The following is a 16,450-nucleotide window of genomic DNA, read 5'->3' as shown; positions in this document are numbered from 1 at the left end:
GTACACAAAACAAGGTCTAATATTTCAGTTTATTTTCTTAAAATCTAAAAAAAGTTAATTTTAGTTGACAAATAATATTTGTGCATATTTTGGGGGTACGCTGTGATATTTTGACATATGTATACAATGTAGAGTGATTAAATCAAGCCAATTAACATATCCACCACTTCATTTACCTATGATTTCTACTGTGAGACATTTGAAATTTACTCAGTTATTTTGAAGTATACATTATTATTGACTATAGAGACTCTGCTGTATGATAAATCTTAAAACTTGGCCAGGTGCTGTGGTTCACGCCTGTAATTCCAGCACTTTAGGAGACCGAGGCAGTTGGATCCCTTGAGGTCAGGAGTTCGAGACCAGCATGGCCAACATGGTGAAACCCCATCTCTACTAAAATACAAAAATTAGCTGGGCATTGTGGCGGGCGCCTGTAGTCCCAGCTACTCAGGGGGCTGAGGCAGGAGAATCGCTTGAACCCAGGAGGCGGAGGTTGCAGTGAGCCGAGATGGTGCCACTGCACTCCAGCCTGGGTGACAAAACGAGACTCTGTCTCAAAAAAAAAAAAAAAAAAGAAATCTTAAGACTTATTCCCCTCGTGTATCTGAAATTTTGTACTCTTTGACCAACAACTCCCATTATCTCCCTCCCCATTCTCTTGCACAGCCTCTGGTAACCATCATTCTACTTTCTACTTCTAAGACATTAATTTTTTTAGGTTCCATATTTAAGTGAGATTATGTGGTATTTGTCTTTCAACAGTGTGCGAGGGTTCTCTCTTCTCCATACCCTTGCCAACTCTTTCTTCTTTCTCCCCTTCACTTCCCTCCTTCTTTTCTTTCTTTCCCCTTCCTTCCTTCCTTCCTTCCTTTCTTTCTTTTCTTTTCTTTCTCTCTTTCTTTCTTTCTTTCTTTCTTTCTTTCTTTCTTTCTTTCTTTCTTTCTTTCTTTCTTTCTTTCTCTTCCCTTCCTTTCGCTTCCCTTCCCTTCCTTCTTTCCGCCTTCCTTACTTCCTTTCTCTTTCTTTCTCCTCCCTGCCAGCCTACCTTCATTCCTTCCTTCCTTCCTCCCCTGCTTTCCTTCCCTTCCCTTCCTTTCCTCTTTCTCTCTCTCTCTTTCCTTTCTTTCTTTCTTCTTTTACTGAAACAAAAGTTCTCACATATTTATTACTGAACCTACCTACTAGTGCAGAGCATATAAACAAAGAGAAAAAACATATTCCCAATAAAACATGTTCGACTGTCCAGATAGTGGTGACATTCACAGATTGATATGGTGACATGATCATGACTTTGACACGGCGTAAACCTGTGTGCCATCTCACGTACAATTCCGTATAAACCCAGCTTGGTTCTTCTTCAATGGCTCCGTTTTGGAGCTGTACCTGGTTTTATTACCAGCTTTCATCTGAATCCACTGGGAAATGGTGCTGTGGGAAGTCAGGGAGCCTGAACGGAGGGACTGGCTGAAGCCATGGCAGAAGAATTTAAATTGTGAAGATTTCATGGACATTTATCACTTCCCCAATCAATACTCTTGTGATTTCCTATGCTTGTCTTTAATCTCTTAATCCCATCATCTTCGTAAGCTGAGGATGTACGTCACCTCAGGACCCTGTGATGGTTGTGTTAACTGCACAAATTGTTTGTAAAGCATGTGTGTTTGAAGAATATGAAATCTGGGCACCTTAAGAACAGGATAACTGTGAGTTTCAGGGAACAAGGGAGATAACCTTAAAGTCTGGCTGCCTGTAGGCCAGGCAGGACAGAGCCATATTTCTCTTATTATCAAAAACGGGTAAGAGAAATATCGCTGAATTCCTTCCCCAGTAAGGAATATTAATAATTCACAGCCCTGGGAAAAGAATGCTTTCCCGGGGGGGGGTCCCTCTATAATGGCCTCTCAGGGGGGTGTCTGCCTTATGCAGTTGCAGATAAGGGATGAAACATGCCCTGGCCTCCTGCAGCACCCCCAGGCTTGCTAGGATTAGGAAATTCCAGCCTGGCGAATTCTAGTCAGACTGGTTCTGTGCTCTTGAACCCTGTTAAGATGTTTATCAGTGACAATGTGTTCCTGAAACTTCATTAGCAATTTTAATTTCACCCCGTCCTGTGATCTTGCTCTGCCTCCATTTGCCTTGTGATCTTTTGTTGCCCTTGAAGCATGTGATCTCTGTGACCCGCACCCTATTCATACACTCCCTCCCCTTTGAAAATTGCTAATAAAAACTTGCTGGTTTTACGGCTCAGGAGGCATCACGGAACCTGCCGACATGTGATGTCTCCCCTAGACACCCAGCTTTAAAATTTCTGTCTTTTGTACTCTTTCCCTTTATTTCTCAGACTGGCCAACACTTAGGGAAAATAGAAAAGAACCTACATTGAATTATCAGCGGCAGGTTCCCCCGATAAAATGGGATGATTTTGCTTTTGTTTCTTGGCCAGGAATTGCTTGACCCTGAAAGTCTTGGGAGAAGACATGGTGAGGAACAGAGTCAACCACACACACCATGATGGCGGCGAAAACCACGTGTTTTCTTTCATCTTTTTGAGAAAAGCCATTCAAAAAGGTGTGAGGTGGTCTGTCATTGTGGTTTTAATTTGCAGTTTCCAGCCTAACGCTTGATGTTAGAGAGTCAGGACCTGCGGGTTTTCCCTGGCATGTTCTTTGGCCCAGTTATTTAGGTTCTAAGTGACTTGCTTTCTTCACTCCCTAACTCCACCCCCACCCTAATAGAGGATAAACTATAGACATTAATGGCCACTCTTGCCTGCCGAACTCTGAGGGAAGGGACTGGCAATATTTCTATCATGAGCCTTTTCTAAGAGTTTATAACTCAGCTATAAATACGTGTCATTGCCAGAAACTTAGCCTAGAGGGTCACAATCCTGGAGTAAATTATTCATTTATATATTTCACTGACTTGCTTTAAATTGTTTTAACTGTATTTATCTTCTGTGATGTAAGGAAAAGTAATGGTTTTACAGTTCAAGACACTTCTCCTATGAATCAACACAGCATTGGGATATAAGTGAAAAAATTTAGCAAAAAAATGGCTTCTGGAAACAATTCTTCTTTTTTAAAGAAAAGGGCTTCCTTTTTAAAGAAAAGGGCTTCAGGGCTGACATTACTCAATCTGAGATCTATTAGCAAAACTTTAAAAACTAAATGTTATGAACTGTTGATTAACTCCCAAAGCATCCATACCCATTTGCTTTTCCTTTTTATTTTCCCCAGCCATACAGGGCCCAGCAAGGTGCAAGCCCTGTATGGGCCAGTGGTCATTCATGTGGAAGCTGCAGGCAAGGCAGGGAATGGACTGAGAAGCCATGTCAGCTACAGGCTGGGCCACTCTAGATTGAAATGTCTCTGGATTGAATCTCTACCTGACTCCATGCTTTATTTCACCTTTATTTCTTAAGAAAAAATCCTTTTTCCCTAACTATTTTTAAACTGTCTAGGACTTTTCAAAACAATATTTGTTCCACTAAATCAGGTATTGTGGTATTAGGATATGCAGATCTATAGGTTTTCATCCATGGGTCCTGGCTCAAAATTCACATGGTCCTTGTTATAATGTTGGGGCACTTCAGGCCTCAGGAAACAGAAGTTCTCTCTGACCTTCTCCTGTCCTTTCTCCTGACCAAGGTAAGACTCTAATCTGAATGTGGGTCAAAAGACCCTCATTCCAGAGAGGATCCCACCCCATACCTAAAGTCTGGACAGGACTTGCTGGGTTTAGATGATATGCTTTTTGCGCAATCCCATTTCTACAAGGTTGTCAGTCATACCTACGTAATGAAGCCTCCATAAAAATCCAAGAGGATGGGGTTTGGAGAGTTTCTGGAGAGCTGAACATGTGGAGCCTCCTGGAGGGCGATGTGGACAGGGAGGGCATGGGAACTCTGTGCCCCTTTACACATGCCTCACCTTACCAATCTCTTCATCTGTATCCCTTGCAATATCCTTGATATTAAACTGACAAATGTGTTTTCTTGAGCTCTATAACTGGCTCCACCAGATTAACCAAACCTGAAAAAGGGGTCTTGGGAACCCCAGCTTGAGGCCCATTGGTCAGAAGTTCTAGAGGCCTGGGACTGGGCACGGTGGCTCACGCCTGCAATCCCAGCACTTTGGGAGGCCAAGGAGGGCGGATCACCTTAGGTGAGGAGTTCGAGACCAGCCTGACTAACATGGTGAAACCCCGTCTCTACTAAAAATACAAAAATTAGCTGGACGTAGTGGCGGGTGCCTGTAATCCCAGCTACTCGGGAGGCTGAGGCAGGAGAATCACTTGAACGTGGGAGGCGGAGATTGCAGTGAGCTGAGATCCTGCCATTGTACTCCAGTCTGGGTGACAGAGTGAGACTCCGTCTCAAAAAAAAGTTCTAGAGGCCTGGACTTGCAATTGGTGTCTGAAGGGCAGGGTTGGCAATGGAGGAGGGGGTGCCATGTCTTTGGGACTGAGCCCCCAACCTGTGGGATCTGATACTGTCCTTGGGTAGATTGTGTCAGAATTGAATTGGCGGACACAGCTGGTGCCTGTTACTGTGGGGGAAAACCACCCACACCTTTGGTCACAGAAGTCTGTTGACGATTGCTGTGGTAGTGTGAGAGCAGAGGAAAAACACAATTTGAGAGTTTTTTCTACACAGGTGTCAAACTTGTTTTTACCTACCACTTTGTCTATAGTACCAGGCATACAGTACACCTTGAAATACTTTGTGTTTAAAGACTGAGTGAATAAATGGATCTGATCCAAGAGGCCAAACATTTCTAAAAACAGGTTACAAATAGGTAACATATTTCCTATGAAACAATGCATCTGAAATTTGGATTTATAATTGAACAGTGTGTCACAAGTGGTCGTACTTTCAAGTGGATTATACTGTTAAATTCATATAAATTAGACCTTCATAAAGAAAGCCATCTTAATTGTTAAGTATTCTGAGTCTATTTCTAAAGAAAAGATTTCTACATCCTGTACTTTAACCACTAAGATTTGATAAAATATTCTTTTTTAAGCCTGCAGATCTTTATTTTTTTGGTACTGTATTTGCCTGATCACAAAATGAACACATCGTCTAGAAAATTTGGAAAATATAAAAAAGCCCAAAGAAAACAATTGCTTTAAATTTTTTTAAAAATAATTAACTGTCAAATAAAGATTGAATGTATTCAGGGCATACAATGTGATTATTTGATGTATATAAACATGGTGTAGTAATCACCACAATTAATTAACTCATGTATCACCATCCATACTGTATAATAGGTCCCCATTATAACCAAAAGTTGGTACCCTTTAGCCAACGTCTCCCTATCTTCTGCACTCCCACCTCCTGGCAACCACTGTTCTATTCCCTGCTTCTATAAGTTTGACTTTTTTAGATTCCACATACAGGTGAGATTATACAGTATTTGTCTTTCTATGTCTGGCTTATTTCACTTACATAATGTCCTCCAAATTCATCCATGCTGTCGCAAATGGCAGGATTTCACAGCAAAAGAGCAACCCAATTAAAAAGTGGGCAAAACCAGACATTTTTCCAAAGAAGACATAACACTGGCCAATAGGTATATGGAAAGCTCCTCAACATTACTAGTCATCAGGGAAATGCAAATCAAAACCCCAGTGAGCTCTCACCTCACACCTATTAGAATGGCTGTTATCAAAAAGACAAGAGATAGCAAGTGTTGGTGAGGATGTGGAGAAAAGGCAACCCTTGTACACTGTTGGCGGGAATGTAAATGGGTACACTCGTTATTGGTACAGGTAGTAGGTTCCTCAAGAAATTAAAAATAGGCCAGGTGCGGTGGCTCATGCCTATAATCCCAGCACTTTGGGAGGCCGAGGCAGATGGATCACCTGAGGTCAGGAGTTCGAGACCAGCCTGGCCAACAGGGTGAAACCCCATCTCTACTAAAAATACAAAAATTAGCTGGGTGTGGTGGCAGGTGCCTGTAATCCCAGCTACTTGAAGGCTGAGGCAGGAGAATTGCTTGAACCTGGGAAGTGGAGCTTGCAGCGAGCTGAGATTGTGCCACTGCACTCCAGCCTGGGTGACAAGAGCGAAACTCTGTCTCAAAAATAAAATAAAATTAAAATTAAATAAATAAAACTATCATATGAACCAGCAATCTGATGGGTATTATATACAAAGGAAATGAGGTCAGTATCTTGAAGAAATACCTGCACCGTGTATGTATTGCATCATTGTCTACAGTAGTCAAGATGTGGATGCAACCTAGGTGTCCATCAACAGATGAATAGATAAAGAAAATGTGGTACATAGACACAATGTGGTACTATTAACCCTTTAAAAAAGAAGGAAATCATATCATGTGTGACAAGGTGGATAAACCTTGAGGACATTATGAAAAGTGAAATAAGCCAGACACAAAAAGAAAAAATTTTGTATGACTTCACTTATTTGTGGAATCTAGGTCTAAAACGTTTAGAAATAAAATGTTTGCTTATTTGTCTTAGTTTCTCTTTGCAGTAAAGTTTGTGAAAGAATAAGTGGGTCTATACTTTGAGTTCTTATGAAAAAAATGCAGCTACATAGTGGATAAAGTGAGAAGAAATTATCTGAGGAAATGATGGGGAAGAATTGGTTGAAAGTCATGGTTTTCAGGCTGCAATAGGATTCCAGACAGCCGGGGTGTCACAGTACAAACATTCAAGCTTTGATTTCAGGAGGAAGGGAAATTGTGCTGCCCTCTCAGAGCCTGGCATCATCCTAATGGTGGGGTGATTGACAGGTTCGCTTTCCCGAAGAGAGACAGCAATGAAGACCATTGGGTTTCAATTCAGTCCTATTCCCAGCAGCAGATGTTGATGGGATTCTTCTCTGTGGGAGGCACTCACAACATGCTCTGTGGGTTGGGGGGTGAGAGGTGTGTTGTGGGCAGGAGGATGTAACAAAAAGATAAAATGTTCTCTGACCTCACTGGGCTCACACTCCAGAGGGGACATTTCTCTAATCGCAGTTGATTGTTGTTGTGAATATTGACTCATGACAGTCTCATCACAATTCTGTGATGTAATTAGGGCTGCTGCCATTGCCATCAGTTGACAAATGAAGAGACACATACACAGTAAGGAATTTGCTGGAGTCGGTCAGTTGAATTGTGAAAGATTTAGGATGAGAATTTCAGATTACTGGACCATGGTAAACTTTCAGACATTGAGTTGGAGTAACATTTTTTTTTTTCTGATTTTTTGTATCATTACCAAATTGAATAGAAAATATCTATTTTTCTTAAATTATACTTATAAACATCAAAGTTATATTCTGTTGTATGTTGAATGTACTTAATATATCAGGCATAAAAGATAATCTTTGTTTATTTACTATTTTATTTATTTTTACATAGAGTCTCTCTCTGTTGCCCAGGCTGGAGTGCAGTGGCAAGATCCGGGCTCACTGCAAGCTCCGCCTCTGGGGTTCAAATGAGTCTCGTGCCTCAGCCTAATGAGTAGCTGGGATTATAGGCATGCACCACCACACTGGGATAACTTTTTGTGTTTTTAGTAGAGACGGGGTTTCACCATGTTGCCCATGCTGGTCTTGAACTCCTGGCCTCAAGTGATCCCCTCTCCTAAAACTCTGTGATTACAGGCCTGAGCCACTACACCTGGCCTATTTCCTATTTTAATAGTTTTTTTTTCTACAAAAGGTTTTGTGTATATGATTGGCAGCTTATTTGAATGAGGTCTTTGGCAAACGCATGCTTTTTATATATTTTTTCTTCTTAATGTGTAAAACTCAGCTTAATCAAAAAACAAATAAAAATCTATTAGGAGTTAGAAATATTTAGGAGACTCTAAAAGAAAAATTCTCTTTTTCCTGTAACTCATTCTATTTTTTTGTTGGATTCTTTGTTTTTGTTACTCAATAATTAATGTATCTTTTCTTTATTTTCCTGCCTTACTTTTTACTGCCTTTGGCTGAATTCCTAATTCCTACAATATTTTTTTTTTTCTCCTAGGTAAAACCGATAACCAATATACCCTCTTTGTGGCTGGAGGGACAGTTTTATTGTTGTTGTTTGTTATCTCAATTACCACCATCATTGTCATTTTCCTTAACAGGTGAGTAGTGCAACTTATCCTGAATCTTATTCAGCATGTTAGAGGTTCTCTATTAATAACCCAGTAATTTGTCAAGCTGTCTCAGCATTCACATATATATTTTTGTGAGTACTGTTCTAACACAAAGGAGGAGAAGTAGCTGTGGTAATGTTACAGGGAGAGCTGGAATAGTTCATTTAAGAATTGGTAGAAGCTGGTGGTCTGCCCCTTTTATATTCTGCCTGATGCCTCTGCTCTTTATCCTGCCCTGTCTTCCTCCTCCAAGGAAAAAGCTGACAGCGAGGGGGTGGTGTGTGTGCGTGTATGACACAGCGCGAGATGGATACAGATTCTGAGAAGGGGAAGAACAAGGTTTAACAGTGATAAAGCCTTCATTTATTCATTCATCAAATATTTATCGTGCACAGCAGTGAACAAGACATAATGAAGCTCACATCCCAATAAGCAAACAGCATAATTTCAAATAGTTGTATATTCTCAGAACCAAGAAATCTAGGTGCTTAAAATTACTGAGAAGAAGGAATTGGAGGGTGCTGCCTTAGAGACAGCAGGGAGCCATTTGGCCTATACTAAATTTTTTAAAATCTTTTATTGGCTGGTCACAGTGATATGTGCCTGAAGTTCCAGCTACTCAGGAGGCTGAGGCTGGAGGATTGCTTGAGTCCAAGAGTTCGAGTCCAGCCTGGGCAACATAGCAAGACCCTGTCAATAACAAAAGTTAAAAATTAAAAAAAACCTTTTACTGTATTGTAGCACAGTTGGGAATTTTCTAGGATATTCTTGGCTGAGTTTTTCTTCCCCTTCTAGTTCTCCTGTGCTTATCAGCTCACTTGTGTAGGTATTTGTTACATATCTGCTGTAATCATAGCAGGTTGAAATTATTCCTTATAATGTATTACAGCTAAAGTGTTATCTTCTTAGGGGAGGAAGGGACCACACTTTTGAGGTCTATATTTTTCATGTCTGGCATATCATAGATACTTAATATATGTTTGCTGGGTAGGTGAATATGTCCATCTGCACTCCTCTCCTTCAGTAATGTTACCAAATGCACCACACACACACACACACACACACACACCCCCCTTATTAATAGGATTTCCAGTGTCTCTCCATCTTGTCTCTTCATCCTTAACCTCTGGCTCTTTAGCAGCTGTCATCACTGCTCCCTGATTTTGGTAACGTCTCCAGCCTGCTCTCAGCTATAGCCTCTTTCTCTAACCCATCCAGTTTCCCTGGGTCTTCTTCTGAAAGCTGGGTTGGCATGTCATCTTCTTGTTCAATATCTTTGATTATCTTCCCACTCCTACCAGAATAATGTTAAAACTCATTAACCCTGTCATTGAAGTTGCCCTATATTCTGACTGAAGCCTAATTTTTATTCATACTTTCTACTTTATTTAATCTCCCGGATGTTGATAAATTTTGTGGAAACTGAAGCACACCCATTGCTCTCCCCATCTGGTTTGCTACCAAAGTGCTGTTTCCCCACCTTTGGCTGCATTCCTATGTATCATTCAAGGTGTGAAACACCTGTCCCCTCTGTGAGCTCTGTACTGTTCTCCATCCCCGCAAATAGACATGATGTCACCATCTGGAATCATCGTGTACGTCTCTGCTACTCCTCACATCCTGCTTTGTATTTTAATCACTTTCATGCTTGCCATCCCTTCTATTCATAATGGCAGAGTTTGTGTTTTATTCATTTTTTAGCATTTGATAGCATTTAGCACTAATCTGTCCAAATAATGAATGCTCAATAAACATTTGTCTAATTAAACTGAAACAGGAGGTCAGGTCATTTCACCTTTTTCCCCATCACGGACTGCCCTTAAGTCTTTCCCTGAACAGAAATTAGCAAATTGAAGTAAGGAACCGAGGTGTTAGTAGCACCACGGACTCTTCCACTTTTTCACCTTGGCAATGGGGAACATCCTGGGGGCAGAGATGGCAGAAGGAGCACATGGGAACCGGGCAAATGTGACTAAGAGACAGCGAGTGGTGACAAACCTCCACAGGGTCACAGATGTCGGACATGATAGATTTTGCTTCATGAAAAATTTTGCTTCATGAAAATGCATTATGCATTACTTTTACATGAATAGCTAAATTGAACGGTAGAATACATTGTCCCACTTGGTTAAATGTGATAAAAGGAGATTAGTGGACTTGAATTTGTAATCATGGATGCACACCACAAGGGAAAAGCACTTGTTCCTTCTGCCTTGTCACTAGTATCAGTTTGTGGTTGTTACTTCCAATAGAAATGCTTCAAAAGATGACCCAAGGGCTCCAACAATGACCTTCTGAACTCCGTTTTACTGACTGTTTAAAATAATCCTGCAGCTTCAGATGTATTGACTTGGATAGGAGCCAACATAAATCAGACAGTGTCCCTGAACAAAACTGAATACTTCACACTCAGTGCCTGGTAGCCTGTGTGTTGGAGGGATTGGCAGCAGCTTCTCTGCTCCTGGTTTGTGCTGTTTTCATGCAGAGATAGCAACAGTAACACGACTAAGTGACCATGGCTAGGGAAAGAGCCTCGCATTGGCAAGTGTGAAAGGAGCCAAAATATGGCCAGGCATGGTGGCTCACGCCTGTAATCCCAGCACTTTGGGAGGATGAGGTGGGTGGATCATTTGAGGTCAGGAGTTCGAGACCAGCCTGGCCAACATGGTGAAACCCCATCTCTACTAAAACTGCAAAAATTGGCTGGGCGTGGTGGTGGGCGCCTGTAGTCTCAGCTACTCAGGAGGCTGAGACAGGAGAATCACTTGAACCCGGGAGATGGAGGTTGCAGTGAGCCAAGATTGCACCACTGTACTCCAGCCTGGGTAACAGAGTAAGACTCTGTCTCCAAAAAAAAAAAAAAAGGAGCCAAACTGTGTTCTATAGATGTGCACCTGAGTGTAGGAAGAAATTTAATATTTAGGGAGAAAAATGTTAGATATATATTTTTACATTCCTTGTGAACACTGGCATTAACGGATAGGGAACCTTGGTTTTCGGGGCTCTCTGGGTTTTGGCATTGAAAATCTCTCAGCTGGGTGCGATGGCTCACGCCTGTAATCCCAGCACTTTGGGAGGCCGAGGTGGGCAGATCATGAGGTCAGGAGTTCAAGACCAGCCTGACCAACATGGTGAAACCCCATCTCTACTAAAAATAAAAAAAAAGTTAGCCAGGCATGGTGGCGGGCGCCTGTAATCCCAGCTACTCAGGAGGCTGAGGCAGGAGAATCACTTGAACCCGGGAAGCAGAGGTTGCAGTGAGCTGAGATTGCAGCATTGCATCCCAGCCTGGGTGACAGAGCGAGACTCCATCTCAAAAAAAAAAAAAAAGAAAAGAAAAAAAAGAAAATCTCTCATCCTGGGAAACTCCTTAGTCCCAGGCAAACCAGAATGGCTGGTCAACGTAAATCCAATTGTGATATGTTTACTCTCTTTATTTTTTTATTTTCATTTTTATTTTCTTAACATTTATTTTAAGTTCAGGGATACATGTGCAGGATGTGCAGGTTTGTTACATAGGCAGACATGTGTCATGGGGTTTGTTGTATAGATTATTGCATCACCCAGGTATTAAGCCTTATACCCAATAGTTATTTTTCCTGATCCTCTCCCTTCTCCCACCCTCTGCCCTCCAGTAGGCTCCAGTGTGTGTTGTTCCTGTCTATGTGTCCATGTGTTCTCATCATTTAGCTCCCACTCATAGGTGAGAACATGTGGTATTTGGTTTTCTGTTCCTGCATGCGTTTGCTAAGGATAATGGCCTCCAGCTCTATCCGTGTCCCTGCAAAGGACATGATCTCATTTCTTTCTATGGCTGTATAGCGTTCTATGGTATATGTGTACCACATTTTCTTTATCCAGTCTATCATTGATGGGTATTGAGGTTGATTCCATGTCTTTGCTATCATGAATAGTGCTGCAATGAACACATGCTTGCATGTGTCTTATAGTAGAATGATTTGTATTCCTTTGGGCATATATCCAGTAATGGCGCTGCTGGGTCAAATGGTATTTCTGTCTGTAAGTTTTTGAGGAATCACCACACTGTCTTCCACAATGCCTGAACTAATTTACATTCCCACCAACAGCGTAAAAGTGTTCTTTTTCCTCCACAACCTTGCCAGCATCTAATATTTTTTGACTTTTTAATAATACAGATGAGAGGACTGAACTTTAAAGACATAAATAACTCAGCTAGTAAATTGCAGAGTGCAAGTTAAACATAGATCATTTGACTCTAAGTTCAATGTTCTCTTTTGTTTCATCACATTGTATGCTCCAGGCTTGTTTAAATGTGTGTGTGTGTGTGTGTGCACGTGCATTTGGACCTGGTTGGGAACGTTAACTGCACGTTGTGAGATAGCAAGCCTTGTGAACCACAATTTAATAAAAGGTCGAAGATCATAGATCTTTTCCTTATCTTTAAAATGAGGATAATAATAGCATCTATATCATAGATTTATTTTGAGGAGTAAATGATCTAATTTATATAAAACACCTAGCCATATGCCTTGTGTATAGTAAATTTACACATAGAATAAATAAATTAATGAATAATTGGTCAAAATAATAATAAATAAGAAAATAAATAAATGCACATAGAATAAGGTAAGATTATATTGACATGATAGGAGGATTTCAAAGCAACTAGAAGAGACAATTGGAGTCAATATCCATTTCCTGCATAACCTTTCCCTGGAGAAAGACCATCTTATTTTCAAGATATTCACAAAGGAATTACAACCTCACCTTAAAGAGAACTCCCAAAACATGACATTTCTGTATCTTCTGTATCTAACAGAGGAGTCTGTTGTTCAATAAGAATCTTTTCCTTAGGGAGATAAAAAGAGTCACCATCTCCCTATAATAACTATTTTATATAGTTGGATACAGTTATATCAGCTCTTGCATTCAGTTACAGTAGCCTCTTTTCTTCTTCTCTGGTATTTTCTCTCCTATGATTCCCCTGGTTAGGTTTTTATGGGTTTCATTGGAACTGTGGAGCGTTTATTGAATACTGTGGTTGCAGATGGTCCTTTCAGTCACGGCGAAGTGATTCCAGAAGTTGTAGAGCTTAGTAGTCAAGAGGGAGGGCGATGGATTTAAATTCCAGCACTACACCAACCGATCATGTGATTTGGGGCAAGTTACTCTTCCTCTTCACACCTTAGTTTCTAAACCTGTTTATATGAAATCTTAATAAAATAATCTACATAAGTGATTTAATGAAATAATCCATACGAGTGATTTAGAATAACACCCAAAAGACTTTATAAAGCTTCATTATATTGTCACCCAAGAAGTTACACTGCTGGCATTTAAAAGAAATTTTAATTGTGGAAAATGTCTTAAATGTGAGGTTATTTGGAGAAAGCTATAAGTCATTTATGTAATAAGTCACTATAAATCATTCTTTAGTAAAATCACTGAGATTAATTACTAATGCACAGTGGTTAGATATCCATTTAGTTGCCCTCACCATCTGGGAGCAATTTGGAGACGACAGGGAAAATGAAAAAAACTGTAGGGTAACAGAATTTTGGATAAATGTGCATAAAGCTACTTCAACATATTAGAAGGTGCATGTGGGCTAGGGGTACAGTGAGGTATAGAGTCTTCGAAATAATATTAGTGCTGGAATATCATATCTTTATATCCTTTATTGAATATGCATTCCAGAAGGAGAAGGAGAGAGAGAAGAGATCTATTTACAGAGTCCTGGGATACACAGAAGGTAAGTTTATACAGAACTGTCATTTTTTTCTTTTGTAATTTACAGATGCAAAGTCAGTCTCTTTTGCAGTTAGCAATCTTATATTTTATTGTCCTTTCAGTAACCTGACCATGCAGTTGCCTGTAATTTAAATATCAGCTATTTGGAGAAAGTTATTTTCTGAACTATTCTATTTTTAATACCCTTTGAAACTAAGTTTTTTATATGAATATAAATAAAGGAGCAATTACCCTGGCGTAATAACAATCAACACTATGCCTTCCCTAAATCTTTGTTACTTTTCTAGGGCTGCTGTGACAAATTACCAAAACGGGGTGGCTTAAAACAACAGAAATCTATTCTTCCATAATTCTGGAGGGTTGAAGTACAAGAAACAGTGTCAGAAGTACTGGTTTCTTCGTGGGATGAGAATCCATCCCATGCTTCTATCCAGCTTCTAGTGGAGCTGTCGATCCTTGGCTGGTAGACACATCGCTCCAATCTCTGCCCCTCTCATCACTGTTCTCAGCTGTGTGTGTGTGTCTGCCTTCCTTCTTTTCTTATGGAGACCGCAGTTATCTTGGACTTAAAGGCCCACTCCTCTCCAGCACAGCGTTGTTTGAGCTTAGCTAATTACAAGGATCCTATTTTCAAATGAGGTCACATTATGAGGTTCTGAGGAGGACATGAATTTGCAGGGGACAGTATCCAACCCAGGAGAGGACATAATATTTTTATGTCATAAGGTTATTGTGATGGTTAAATTGCATAAAAGAACCAGAAACGTAGCAAGCACATAGAAGAACGTAATGATATTCATTATTATTATTATCTTTGGAGGTAAGTTATTAATTAGTGTATACTTATGTTATACAGCCAAAGAACTTTTTTATTTCCTTATGGGCTGCAGGAGTTTGATGAGCTGTAAAAGTTTCTTCCTTATTCTGCCTTGCTCCTGCCCCTTAGTGTTTAACTAAAAGACTAGAAACTTCCTTCTGGGTTTGCAGATAAGAGGGATATGTGTTTTCATGCTCATTATCCCCACTATACTTCAAATCTCTTTCTTTAATGCATAGCATCCTGTTTATGAAATTTCACAAAAAAACGTTGCTATGGATTGAACATTTATGTCTTCCCAAAATTCATATGTTGAAATCCTAATGCCTAATGCGATGATATTAGGAGGTGGAGACTTTGGGATGTAATTAGATCATGAGGGTGGCATCTTCGTGAATGGGATTAGTGCCTTTTTAAGGACAGAAGAGCTTGCTTCCTCTTTCTGCTCTTTGCAATGTGAGGATACTGAGAAGACAGTTGTCTGCAAACCAAGAAACAGGCCCGCAGGCCCTCACTGGACTTTTTTTTTTTTCTCAAGTTAGGAAGATATTTTCTTAATCTTGGACTTCCCAGCCTCCAGAACTGTGAGGAATAAGTGTTTGTGGTTTAAGCAACCCAGTCTACAGTATTTTGTTACAGCAGCCCAAACTAAGACAAAAAAATTCCCCAATTCCTAGCCAAAAGTATATAAATTTCTTTTCATTTTAACTATTTGCAATGGAATTCTACATGGCCAAAAGCCAAGTACTAAAAAGGTTCTGACAATCCAACATGTGTTCATCAGACGCCTTCATAATTTATCAGTTTAACTTTTTGTTTATTAAGTAGTTACTTTTGCAAAAAATATTTTTTTTGTTTGTTGGCAAAAAACATGGACTGCTTCTTGATGCCAACTGTAGAATCAAGAAACCTTGCTTGATTTCATCAGCCACTTCGGCAAGAAATAAATTGGTGCTCTGTCATACACAATTTTGGGATTCCCTTCTTCATCCTTAGCCTGTGTCTACTCATGCCAATCCAGTCACATTTATTGTTGTGAATTTGAGGAATGAAAGGGAGCTTTGCAACTGTCTATATTAGGTATCCAACTTTTTCAGGTTTTTGTAGAATAATATTTTGAAGGATTATTAAAGAGTTAATAGGTTGGACTGTCAAAAAAAGACATTAGAACTACTTCATTCTCTTTTTTAAAAGATAACCTGTATAAGTAATCATGGCACTTGAATTTTCATTTTGCTTTCTTCTTAAAAACACTAACGTCTGGCTGGTCATGGTGGCTCATGCTTGTAATCCCAACACTTTGGGAGGCTGAGGTGGGCGGATCGTCTGAGGTCAGGAGTTTGAGACCAGCCTGGCCAACATGGCGAAACTCCATCTCTACTAAAAATACAAAAATTAGCTGGGCGTGATGGTGCTTGCCTGTAATCCCAGCTACTCGTGAGGCTGAGGCAGAATTGCTTGAACCTGGGAGGTGGGGGTTGCAGTGAGCCGAGATTGCGCCACTGCACTCCAGCTTGGGCAACAGAGCGAGACTCTGACTCAAAAAAACCAACAACACTGAGGTCAATCTGAATTTTTAAATTACTCATCAAAAGACCTTTCTTTAGTTTCTTTTGTCTCTTAATTTGTCTTTTTTTTTTCACACCTGCATATTTTCTGTTACATACATACATATGTGGTCAAAGTGACTTGATTACGGTAGAGAAGATTAATGATTATACGATATCATCTTGATGTCAGTTTTGTTTTGTTAACTTTTTATATGTTAAGTTGCTTATTTTTTAAAGT

General features: G+C 40.1%; 1 protein-coding gene across 5 annotated transcripts in view; it reads left to right on the top strand.

Moving 5' to 3' along the window:
• The window catches only part of CD226 (CD226 molecule), a 144,192-nt gene that overhangs the window by 102,540 nt on the left and 25,202 nt on the right, over positions 1–16,450 (top strand). For 4 of the 5 annotated variants that reach the window (XM_063795848.1, XM_016933865.4, XM_063795849.1 and 1 more), the window contains exons 5-6: positions 7,998–8,100; positions 13,792–13,846. In XM_063795848.1, the coding sequence (XP_063651918.1) occupies positions 7,998–8,100; positions 13,792–13,846 (158 nt within the window). The remainder of the gene's footprint in view (positions 1–7,997; positions 8,101–13,791; positions 13,847–16,450) is intronic. The other variant, XM_054672007.2, reaches the window with a different exon arrangement.

The sequence above is a fragment of the Pan troglodytes genome, chromosome 17, assembly GCF_028858775.2.
Source record: "Pan troglodytes isolate AG18354 chromosome 17, NHGRI_mPanTro3-v2.0_pri, whole genome shotgun sequence".
NCBI lineage: Eukaryota > Metazoa > Chordata > Mammalia > Primates > Hominidae > Pan > Pan troglodytes.
Note: the sequence above shows the minus strand (reverse complement) of the source record. Positions and strands in the feature narration are given on the sequence as shown.